The sequence below is a fragment of the Myiozetetes cayanensis genome, unplaced genomic scaffold, assembly GCF_022539395.1.
Source record: "Myiozetetes cayanensis isolate MyiCay16 unplaced genomic scaffold, myiCay2020 scf21, whole genome shotgun sequence".
Lineage (NCBI taxonomy): Eukaryota > Metazoa > Chordata > Aves > Passeriformes > Tyrannidae > Myiozetetes > Myiozetetes cayanensis.
The window spans coordinates 5,578,105-5,590,259 of NW_026087423.1; the positions used below are offsets into that span (position 1 = coordinate 5,578,105).

Below are 12,155 nucleotides of genomic sequence, written 5' to 3' on the forward strand. Positions count from 1 at the left end.
ATAAAGACTCCAGATCCATTAAGCTGGACTGGTGCACCTGCAGGTTGCTATAGCGAGTGCTCATTCACCGGCAAACCACAACCCAATTACACCCTGGGGTCACAAAGCACTCCGGTGTCGTTGAGCATTTTCCAGCCTTATGTCCTTATGTGGAAACGAATGAGACCGAAGCAGTCTTGGGGTACTCTGTAAAGCAGAAAAGGAAATACAGTCAGTGCAGAGCCAAACCATTTACAGCAGAACAGGAAGGGCCCAGGAAGACTGAAAGAAGTTCTGCACGTGAGAAACACACTGTCACAAGGTAATGCACGCACTTGCTGAGCAGCTTGTTATGAGAACCTGGTACGTGCACTGCTACTCATTTCCAAGTTCTGCAGGAGTTCTGGCCTCAGGTTTTTTCAGTACAGGCTGGATGCACCGTCATGCTGGATCAGCCACACCAGGAGTTTCTCAGAGGCCTGCAATTAAGATGTCACACATCCAAGCATAAACATTAACTACACAGCAGTCAACAGTCAGCTTTGCCCAAGTTCTAAAGTTACTCACACTCATCTGAGTGGGCATCAGACAAGGAAGGGTTTGTTTGTCAGTTTTAGAGTTCAAAGAACAGAGGGAATCTCTTGTCCTTATGAGTAACTGTTGCTGGATTTGCTAGGGGAAAAAAAGAAAAGTCATTCCTTGTTTCATGCAGCCTGATGAAGGATCCATGTTTTGCTATAAAGTGGCAGTGCTTAGCACTGCAGCTGCTAAAAAAAGAACTGAATCAGAATTAAGTTTTGGGCCTTACAGTTACTACTGTCTTTGCTGTATCATGTCCATCATTTGCACAAACTTGAATAGACTTCAGCTGCCTATGATTTTTATTTTTTTAAGGAGCAAAATGACTTCAGAGCATTTCCTTCTGCTACACTGCCATTTAATTAGAGAGCCCTAAAAAGGAGGGGAGGGAAATATAAGTCTTGTAAAATATCACACCATTATGTAGCCAGTAAGAAACGGGACTTACCCCAGAGATGCATTTGTTTTGAGTTGCTTGTCTTCTCTGATGCCAGATGTGGAGTTGCCCAGAGTTTGCCAGGCTGGGGAAGATTCCCCTGAGGTCTGACAAATAGCAAGAGCCATTACACATGAGATCCATACTGGGTTTCCCAGAGGGAAAGCATGAGGCAGCAAAAGCCTGCATGTAGTTTCAAGCAAGTCACTCTCTGACATAGAGCTGGAAGGGTTGGTCTCCATATGCTGCACCCTGCAGCACATTCTGCATGAAGGGATCATTCCACAGGGCAGCCCTGCCCCATCTCACTGAAACGGTGTGGGAATTAGCAAAAAGCTTAGTTTTAAAGCAAACTTTCTGCAGAACAATCTTATCCAAGTTTTCAAAAACTTGGACGCTGCAAATTGATAAACTGAATTAAATCCTCCACTTAACCCTCTAAAAGAGAGGTTATTTCCTGCTGAGAACAACTTCACTGTTAAAGAAATAGTGAAGTGCTCCGTTATGCCAGAGTTTGTTCCACACTGTAGGTATGTTTGCATTGCAGTGGCAGGGAGGGGACAGTTTTGAGTGCATTTTAGAGTGCAAGATCACAGAATTTAAGACAGCCATTATAACTTAGCAAGATCTTAGATACCAGGAGAGCAACTAAAGCAAGACTGTTCATCAGAGCTGGCAGCTTTGCTTTCCTTGAGAACTCAGTCACTCCTGTAATTAGATTTCTAGACTGAAGCTATTAAGGATCCCCAGGCTAGCTCAGTTCTCCACAGGGCAGGAGCTGTTCCAGTATTTGATCAGCACTTCACTGTGTTCCATCATCAGCTTACAGTTGTTGCTATAAAGCCACAGCACATTTTTAAGTTGAGATGAAGGGAAGTCCTACAATCATACTAAGCTGGTCATCAGTTCCTTTCCATCCACAAGGAACTGGTTACAAGACAAAAGTACCGTTTTCCTTGAAAACAGCAAGCTACCTGGCCAGTTGCTGCTATGAGTAAGTCTGGGCAGAGTGGCATTTCCCTGATCTCATTAGCTGCCCACATTTAAAGCTGACCCGAGTGCTGATAAGTACAAAGCTGAGCTTACTATGTTACAGCAACGCTTGAAGCACTCTGGCATCACCAGAAGGGTGGAACCACGTCCCTGTGCCATTGCCATCACAGTGTGGTGACCAAGAGAGACAACACACTAGTTAGAACTGTGCCAAAGCACAGTCTGCTGTTCCAGATTCCATAACTCTGGCAAATCTCTACTGGTTTGCACTTAGAAGATGTTTTGCCCTGTTCCAGTAGGATTCAGTATGAGCAGGTGTAGCTTCCCACTACTGCTGCTGTGTTCATGTATCACAGAGAACACACTTATTGCAGCACCTCCCTCAACACAGGCCTGGAGCTTTCCCAGTCCCGTGAATGAAATCATGGCAGCATGTGACAGCCTCCTGCAGCAGGCCCTCCCCACGTGACGGAGCATGCTGATGTGTCTGGTGAAGAGATCACAACTCCCTTTAAGTTCCTTGCTAGGCCTTCCCTGTTACGTGCTTTGGCACAGCTCTCCCTTTTCCTGCCTGGCATCCTTAGCTGTCAGAAACAGAAACCTGATGCTATGAGTGGTAGTGTAGTACTACCAACCAGTCCCCACCCCCAAGATATTAAGACTAGAACCACACAGTGGATACTGCAGTTTTACATTTATAGTTGGACTTTTATAATATTCAAGATTAGCACAAGATTCATAACCATAAATTATACATTGTTATCTAAGTACATAAAACGTTAATGATACATGTATTTGAAGTGGCACAAAGTAATCATACATCCCTGTTGGCATTCTCAAAGGAAGAGGTGGGTGATGGACGCGCTGTTGATCCCACTGCAGCACAGCAGAACTGAGTCAGTGCCCCCTGTTTGTTCAGGTGGTGCTGACTCTGCCCACCAGACAGGGGCAGAACACGGTGTGGCAGGAAGCCAATGCCAGAACCAGTTAAAGGTGCAAATAAAAAGTCAGGATTAAGGCCCTCCCTACTGCCTCAGTATTTAGCAGTGTCCCCCTCCCCAACCCTGACGCTGTGCTCTTGCATCTCTAGTACTTTGGCAGCCCATGCACACTCCTGTGTTCTCTCGCCACACGTAGCTGAGGTGTCTTTTAGTACCATTTAACGTCAATGAGTAACATGCTCTCTTCTTGTTAAACAAAAAGGATCTGGGAAGTGTTTGCTCTCTGGCATGAGAAGATTTATTTTCTTCAAGTCTCAGATCTACTCCAGAAAATATAGAACAGACTCCAACAGCATTGAACCCCAACAGCATTGAACTCCAACAGCATTATTGTCCAGAAAAAGAAACTTTCCCAATATTCCTCTAAGCATTCAGAGCGCAAATATTAGAAAAGCCCATTTTCTTTTGCTCATAAGAATGCAAATAAAATGGGGTAGTTCAGATGTACCCAACCTTTCAACAATCCATTATTAACGAGATGCTTCACTGAATCGTTAACAACCCTGCTACTTCAGTAGCTTCAACTAGAGCTTTAACAACTTGGTGCCAGGCAATTTCCCAGCTGCCTTCAATGGGCTTTGCAAAAGAAAGAAAAATATGCTCTCTTCCCCCTGGCCTCAAGCAGTTATTGCTATATGAGTTAGTGAAATAGTGCCTTAACTTCAGACAAGAGTCTCACAATGTCATCAACAAAAGCTGCCTTTCAGAGGTTGAAATGTAACCGGACAATAATCAATAAATAACAGTAACAGGCATCCTGCTGAAGTCTCCTCACTGAGCCGGGCAGCAAGTGTGTTCAGCCAACAGAAGGTCATCTGTGCCTTTAGGACCATTGTACTTCTTGGAGAAGTTAAAAAGGGACGGGAAGGAAGAGAACAGAGACAGTGAAGGTCTGTCAGAGAGCTAGTTACATATTGAAACCATAAACAGGCGGCTGGGTGAATCCTGGTGCTGTGTATCCATATGGGAAGTTTGCCTGGGGAGGTACTGCACTGGGGCCTGCTGTTAACATCAACTGCTGGCCTAGAAAGCATGAGAAAAAGAGAAAGTTAGTTCAAGATCCCAAGCTTCCCTACTGCTGGCTGTACTGTGGGACAGGATTACGTGGCTTTAGCTAAAAATCAGCCCCTGTGCAAGCAGACACTCTCAAGTCACGCTATCACCCAACATGCACCACAGAGTGGGCACCCAGGCCATCTGCTCTTGCCACCAGAAAGCTACGAAAGCAAGGCAGGACTCAGAGGGAAGATATTATCAACTGATTTTGAGGGCTTGATCAGTGTGGCTTGTTTTGAAGAGACCATACTGAAAGCCAAACAAACTGATATTATTTAACCCATGCATGGTCAGATCGGAAGAGTAAAGCAATTCAAGCAAATAGTTAGGTCGGTTAGGTCTCACAGTCTGGAGAGCGCTGCAAAAGGCCTGAACATACCTTGACAGATTTGTTTTCATCACTAGGACCACACGTGCCTCATGCATATGTTAAATTCAGGTTAACATTTATACCAGACAGGGAACCAGTCACATCCTTCCCTTACCAGCCACTTCTGGGTGCTTGTTAGCAGAATGACTCTTCAGAAGGGCTTCTAGAATAGCAGCACACTTGAGGACAGCCATGGTGTTTTGGCTGCACATGTCTTAAAATGGGTGAGCTAGAAAGCCAGTCTGCCTTTCTACTTGGAAGAGCAGAAAGCAGACACATTCCTCAGACAAGAGTAAGAGGAGGAATTTGCATGCTCTGTAAGTTAGTCCTGGGTTTGGCAACACCCTGATATCCCCCTGTCCTGTTCCCATACTGAAAGAGTATTCCTAAAGTAGAGTTCTGAGCCATGGAAGAGGAGCAGTACTTTAGCTGAGGAGCAGAAGTACTGTGAGATGTCACTTGGACAACTTATGCAGTTCATCTAGCAGAGACAACCATTTCAATCACCCTCCAGTTGAAACCACTTTACTTTGACTGAACACAGTCATGTAAATTGCCTCCACAAAAAGAGATCAGAGTGACAACAGGTAATCAATTAAAACTAAGTCTTTCACCTACCAAATACTATTGGAGTGGGTTCAGTTACTTGTTCCTCTTCTTTTCTTAGGCTTTCAGAAGCATCAAGTTTATCCACCTACATTGAAGTGAACAGGAGATTTATGAAGGCCTTGTCTAGAAATTGCACCATTGTGTGAAGCTTTTCATTCCTGGTACCTCAGCTATCAAGTGCTCCTTTTTAGTCCAAGTTGGGGACTATAAAGTCTGCCTGTTCCCAGCAAGCTATGCTGTCAAGCTGACTTGCCAGCTGCTTTAGGTATATTGCAATAACCAACAGCTCTCAAATGCAGATGAGAACTCATTACCTCCAAACAAAGCACTTTTTGGGGCCCTATTCTAGTCACTGTTAACTCAGAACCATTGAGAGTGAAGACTGCAAGGCATAAAAATCACACAGATTCACATCTAGGTACAGGCAGTGCTGACAACCAGGACAAACCTACATTTAGCCCAATGCTGTATTTCAGCTCCTTCTCATCCTCCTTTCCCACTGCAAGAATCGTATCTGGTCTGAGAACTGCTGTGAGAGGGGTCTCTATTACACTTCGGAGATGTTATCTAGATGTGGTGTTCAACAGTTTCCTGAACCTTTTCAAGTTTGCAATTCAAATTAGTAACTTGAGTGGCAGTAGGTCTCTTGCTGCTTTTTTATAGCTGTCAGCCTAACAGCTCTTCAGCATAACACTAAAATTGGTGTTACAAATGCTATCCAAATCCCTACGGAAAGTACCTGACAGTTACCCGTTTGGAACTACCTGTCCTGTCCTATTTACCCTGGCACTCCTGCTCTTTCAGGATCGCCTTTCCCCGGCACTGCCCTGCAGAGACTGGGCCAGCAGCGCAGTCCTGCCCTCAGCTGGACAAACAGCGGGAATGCCGAGAGCAGCCATCCCAACCACGGGGCAAGAGCAGCTTTGGGAAAGCCGAAACACGGGTGCTCTGCTGCCTAAAAGTGGCTCAAAAGCTTTCCAGGTGAGTGTTATTATATCCTGTGTGCCTGGCCCCTTCTGGGACACGGGCTGTCCTGTGCTTTAACAGCTTTTTATGCAGAAAAGACAGGTAAGTCCTGGAAGATGTACACACCCCACTGAAACTAGTCTACTTGTTTGTGCTTTTGAAGTTAGTTACATGACAATTTTAGACATACATTTATAAAGCCCATTCTCCAATTCCACGTTTTGCAGTTAATTCAACAGACTAAATTAGTTTCACTGTAAACCATTTTCACCATGCAGATTTTCCTTCTGGCGAGTTATCCCGTATTTAGTACAGGTGATTACTTGTAAATCCAACCAGCAGTTTAAAATACATCATTTTAGACCTAAACCTCACATGGAAGGGTTCAGGTAAACTTGTGTGGCAAGTTTCTCCTGAGGGGAATACCAGGAGTAGGAGGCATTTAAGATCTGTGCAAGCAATTTCATCACAGCAAAGCCAAGAACTTTACAGAAGCTTTATGGCACTACTCAAACTCGCCACACCTGAATTATTGCACACTGCAGGAACTGACAGTGTAACAAGCCATTTGTCCTTAGAACACATCCTGTCCACGGCAACTGCTTTTGGTTGCTTATGAACAGCATCCTCCCTGCCACAGGGTATCTGTAACACAGTGAACAGGAACCCAAACACTGAAGTACTCTTCAGTTGTTTCTGTTTCCCATGAAGAGGAGCAGAGTCTGGTTGGATTTTCAAGTTGCTTGTGAATAGTTATCCTTTTAGCATTAGAAAGTGAACAGGAAATGAGTTAGAGCTAAATTACACTGCTCTTCTGGCAGAAGCTACAGCTAGATTCCTGTAAAAGAAACCTAGGATATTGAGGGACACAAATGAACACAAAGAGTTTGAAATCAGAGTGTCACCTTATAGAACAGCCCATCAACCTGCAAGAAAATTCAGAGGGGAATACTTAACATGACTTATTAGAAGCAACCTGAAGCAGTCACTTTTAAATTGCTCATTTTAATGAAGTTCTTTACTATGATGTCCTGAGCAACCCTAGAGCCTTCTAAGGCAGAGCCTTAGCTTAGTATCTTAGAGCTGTTTGAGACAAGATTTCAGGACCACACGTGATCAGAATCTCTCTTCTCTCAGTAGGGCATCAGCTATTGGTATAAGTATTGTACAGCCAGATTACACATCTAAAGTTCTGTTTTCCATTAAAAAAAACCCCAAAACATCTTTAGCAGTCTATTCCTATGGCCAATGCAAGAATAATGTGCACTATTAGTTACTCAAAAGCTCTATTCTCTGTATCAAGAAAACAGTACTTTACTTTCACAGTTACCAAAAACAGAGTGATGTATGTGTTGCCCTCACCAAGCTTTCAGTTTCGTCAACTATGGAGCTGCTCTGAGCCCAGTTGTTTACGTTTAACTAGACCTCTTCAAGTCCCAAGGCATCTATTTATAAACTTTGCTAGCTAGCCTGAAGTGATGAACCCCACAGAACTCCAAGAGGAGTTCGTCTATGAGGAACAGTAACATTCCAAATATATGCAAAGAGCTCTGGTTTGCATAATGCTAATAACACAGCAGACTGAAGCCTTAGCTTTTTAGCCCACGCAATACTCACTTTGGTAAGGTACTCTCTCATCACTTGGATGAAATAAGGCATTGCAAAGTCCATGATGTTATGTCTCCATGCCAGCTCAAGGACTACATCTGGGTGCAGCAAGTCATAGCATGTGAAAAGGCAGGCTGCAAAGCACTCCTGCTTGCCTTCTTCCAAGAACCACTGGAGCAGCTTCTCAGCCAGCTCTGCGTCTTTGGACTCTGCAGCATACTGCATAGCATCCTGCACAAAACAGCAACAGTTAACTTGGCCCTTGCCAGCATCCTGCTCTACACCTTGTGTACAGGTTATTGCTAGCTAGGTAAGCCAGGTATTTGGCATACCATGAAGTTAGCCTTGAACACCAGGCATGTTCTGTAGGAGGCAAGATACAGCACAACCAGCTTTGAGGTGAGCCACACACTTTATTAACATTAGCCAAGAGCTTTTCCTTAAGTACTTGAAGTGACCTGATGAGATTTTGCCTCGTTTTCTAGCAGAGAATATAAACAATTTGCTGTTATCCCACCTACCTCACCATTAGATATTAGGGACTACCCAGAGCAGAAGAGATTATTTCATCAACTGCTTGCCATGTGGCATGACAGAAGATATTTCCATGGAATAGGCACAAACTGGCCCATGTGAGCTCACTACAGCCTTGAATATTATACCACCATAGTCATGTTCCATCTGTACCCTTACAAGGGCATAAGTCTTCAGTTCTATGGAAAATGTTCCATACTGATACAGATAACTGCAGAGATGCCACTGTTTGATACAGACAGATCCCCAAGTACAGGACAACATTATGAAACTAGATTTAAGACAGGCATTTGAAATTGCAAACACTTCTGCTCTAGGAGTCTTTCCTTAAACTTCAAGTGAAGGGCTAAGGACTAATTAGAACTCCAGATCTGAAGCTCAGGAAACACGTTCAGTGTCCAGGAGGTCTGTGCTCCACAGCTCAGACTCCTCAGTCTCACTAACTCACCTTATACAGACGGTCCTTCTTGCAGAGCTCCACGCTCTGTTTCCAGCGGTTGTTGCCCTTGTACAAATACGCTGCAATGCGCCTGAACTCGATGAGTTCGTGCTTCTCCAGACGCTGAGCCAACGTTATGTTATCAAAGTTGTCGTAGGCATCGATGGAAGCTCTCAAACCCTGTTGGAGAGAGCTGTTACACGTGCTGCCAGATGGCAGCAAGCAAGAACTACAGTAGAGAAACGTCTAGTTATGGTACACAAGTGTTTGGGTTCTGCCAGCTGGATGTTGATACTATGGCTACATCTTCTCTACCTACATTTCATGCACCTCTCCAGAAGATATTTTTTAACAAAGCAAGATGCTAACTTGGTCACGCTGACTTCAGACACAAAAGAGCTAGTTACCTCTAAAAGACAAAGCATGTCTTCAAACAGCAGCCAATGGGGCCAGAAACAAATTTGTTTGCAGAAGTGCTGCCCAGTAGAGTATGCACACCTGATACTGACCTTTGTGAGGTCCATCCTTAGAAAAACATCTGTGGTATCTGCTTTTTTGCAAATCATTGATGTCTCAAGACTCCTGCTCCAAAAGGGCCTGACTGCACCTCCCCTCTCTGTTGCATTGCAGAGGTGTTATCTTCTACTCAAGGGAATTACTGTGTCAGCAGCTTTTTTTTGTTGGAGAAAGATGAGCATCCCTCAGGCTAAGCAATCTGTGTTTTGGGGCTTACCTGGAAATCTTCCTCTTCTGTTAAAAGGTTGTTAAGAGCTTCATTAACTCCTTTGTTGTTGTGGTTCTGGACTGAACGCAGATAAGGCTTTACTAAAAGTAGCTGATTAACCTGGAAGGAAGAGGTTTCCAATACAAGATTAAGTATATCGGTCCTGACACTGCACACTCCTGAAACAGGTTCCCCCTTGTTATTACAAGATGTCAGGACCCTTCAAACAAAGCTCCTTGTATAGCCAGAAGCAAAATAAAACAGCCTCCTAGGCCAGTTATGCTCACTTTTCCAGCGCTTCCCATATCAAGCCAGGACTGAGCTGCTTCTCAGTCCTTTATACCGGAGGCAAAGACACCCAATAGATGTCAACCCTGTTTTCCAGCCAGAGCCTGGAGGATCCTACACTTGAGCAAGAGGATTTCTTGTTCACCTCCCATCTCCTAAACTCACCTTTGAGAAAAAATTGACTGTCCTGGTGTGATCCAGTCGTGGAGATAACACGAGCAGGAGATCGTTGATCAGCAGAGGTTTGTAGTCCAAGTAGAACTGCAAGGCTTTGTAGTACAGCTCCACATTGGCCACCTGCATGGTTAGACACTAGTTAGTACTTAAAACACAAGTAAGCCTAAGACTGACACAAGTCAGACTTTGTGCTGAGTTAAGTAGTCCAAACTAGTAGTTTGAGATAGTTCAGACTACTTAACTCAGCACAAAGTCTGACTCCTAAACAAAAGCTTAAGTTTTGTCCTAGAGGCTAGAAATTTAATGCTTATGCAGAATTCTTGTTCAGTCTTACAACTGCTTCTTGTGCCATCTGCTTCCAGACAGTGAAGTCACAGGCTACCAGGGGTAGTACAAACCAGTTCTAACCCATCCACAGTAAGAGATCCTGGCACAGGTAGCCCATTACAATTAATGACCATTTGTCAGCTCCCAAAGCCAGTAAAGGCTGTAGCCTTGAATGGTCTTTAAGTTGTTTCCTTGAAACCCATAAGACCAGTATGAGTATACGCAGTCTTAAATCTTGTCTAAACTGTTCCTCAATTCACCATGCTCTGCTGTACTCACTGGACTGCCCAGCCTGTTTCTCACACTGAAACAGCTGGAAACATTGGCAGAAATCTTCCAAAAACAGTTACAGCCTCCGAGTAAGACAGCAGTCAGCTCAAAGGTATTAAGGAGGTCAGGCCTCTTGCTTGTGACCTATGATCCTGAGCAGCCTCAGAAAACACTCTGTGCTGGCTGCTACCACTCAACACCAAGTGCTGTACAGCAGAAAAGAAGCAGTGTAAGATTAGATGGATTCTTTAAACTAATTGCAAGTTGCTTTAAGTACAGCAGGAAAACTGAGTAGCTTGAGCAAACTTAATTTCTAAACAGCAATTCTGTTGTGCATTTTTGCCTCTGTCCTGAAAGAAGCTTTCAGTATTTTGCTTCAGTTAAGTAGTTACTTACCTTGGCAATTATGTCTTTAAATTGCCCTTCTTTCCAGGCATCAGTGGGATGATTCATCATAGTAATTATTGCATTGTCATACTCCTCGTACTTGTCATAGAGGAATACAAGTTCTGCCCAGAGATGAGCCTGTTCTGCAGCTCTGAGCACCTATTAAAACAAACAAAATCCATCAGTTTGATTCACTGACAGCTTCCCCCCTTCACTTGCAGCAGAGCTATTTTACTGCATACCTTTGGAATATTAACTCTAGACCAGAAGAGCTCCAGATGTTCCCTCATTTTCTGAGGCTTGAATTTGGAGTATAAGATGGCAAGTTCAGTAAACATTCCCATGTGGGCACGTTCTAGGCCCAAAGCAGCTTCCAAAAGGGCAATCAATTCCTCAAAGTAGCCACGATCCTGGATTTTAGGAAAATAAGGATTAACTGCAAATTCATGACCAACTTGTTAATGCACATTTACCTAAATTCAATATAGTTTGATTTTTTCTCCCAATGAAAGTGCTTATATTTGTAAGACGTGATTCCAATGAGGCAACAGAATTATAAAAGAAGGGACAGTGAAAACTGTCACCACTCTGTTTACTACAGAGAAAATGCAGGTAGCCATGAAGAAATGGAGATAGAAGGAAAATGAATTTAACCATCAGCCCCCCAGGGTATCAGGTTTTTTCAGTATGCTTTTGTAAGTCTTCTAGGACATTAACAGTGACTGACCTGATAGTAACTGATCAGCTCTTCAAGTTCATCAGCATGGATGACTATGTGTAAGCCACAGATCTGTGCCAAGCGGAATTCTTTTCCATCCACACAAGCGAAGCACACCTGTAATGACAGTCAGCAGTCAGTCAGTTAACAGGACGATACTGCAATGCTTGATCTCCTTACATTAAAGGGAACATTATTTTGAAAAGATTTACCAAATTCAAGGTTTACCAGCACTTCCAAATAGGTATTTCCATAATTCTTCTACTAGAATTAAAATCTGTCACTTATTCTACACTGAGCTTTAAGTCTTGAAATTAAGCTTTAATACCTTGGGCAAGAGAACAAGTTATAAAGCTACAGACATACTCTGTACCTGGAACAGTTCACAAGCTGCTACCAGAGCTAAAGCAACATGCTTAGAACAAACCACTGAGCACATTCTGGATGCAAGTAAAACCCACGAGTTGTTTAAGTTACCTCCTTCCAAGTCCTTGTGCTGTTGGCTTTGCGGCCGCTGTCCACGGCCGCCTGATACTCGCCGAGGTGCACCAAGGTGGACGCCAGGCGAGCGAAGTTCGAGACGTTGTTGTAGAGCAGTTTTGCTGCTTCGTACATCCCCTCTTCATAACAGCGATCACCCACCTGCAGCGAGAGCCCGAGGTAAACACGGGTAACAGCAGCTCTCAGGGGTCAG

The 12,155-nt window shown here is 43.9% G+C and overlaps 1 protein-coding gene across 4 annotated transcripts in view; it reads right to left on the reverse strand.

Moving 5' to 3' along the window:
* Window positions 1-2,664: 2,664 nt before the first annotated feature.
* The window catches only part of CLTCL1 (clathrin heavy chain like 1), a 34,560-nt gene continuing 25,069 nt past the window's right edge, over window positions 2,665-12,155 (reverse strand). For 2 of the 4 annotated variants that reach the window (XM_050318423.1, XM_050318425.1), the window contains 11 exons: window positions 11,939-12,103; window positions 11,471-11,578; window positions 10,986-11,153; window positions 10,753-10,902; window positions 9,748-9,879; window positions 9,304-9,414; window positions 8,580-8,750; window positions 7,607-7,828; window positions 6,895-6,915; window positions 5,033-5,108; window positions 2,665-4,011 (listed from right to left, as the gene is read on the reverse strand). In XM_050318423.1, the coding sequence (XP_050174380.1) occupies window positions 3,896-4,011; window positions 5,033-5,108; window positions 6,895-6,915; window positions 7,607-7,828; window positions 8,580-8,750; window positions 9,304-9,414; window positions 9,748-9,879; window positions 10,753-10,902; window positions 10,986-11,153; window positions 11,471-11,578; window positions 11,939-12,103 (1,440 nt within the window). In that variant the 3' untranslated portion in view covers window positions 2,665-3,895. Of the gene's footprint in view, window positions 4,012-4,529; window positions 4,619-5,028; window positions 5,109-6,894; window positions 6,916-7,606; window positions 7,829-8,579; window positions 8,751-9,303; window positions 9,415-9,747; window positions 9,880-10,752; window positions 10,903-10,985; window positions 11,154-11,470; window positions 11,579-11,938; window positions 12,104-12,155 lie in introns of all 4 variants that reach the window. The other 2 variants (XM_050318427.1, XM_050318424.1) reach the window with 2 other exon arrangements.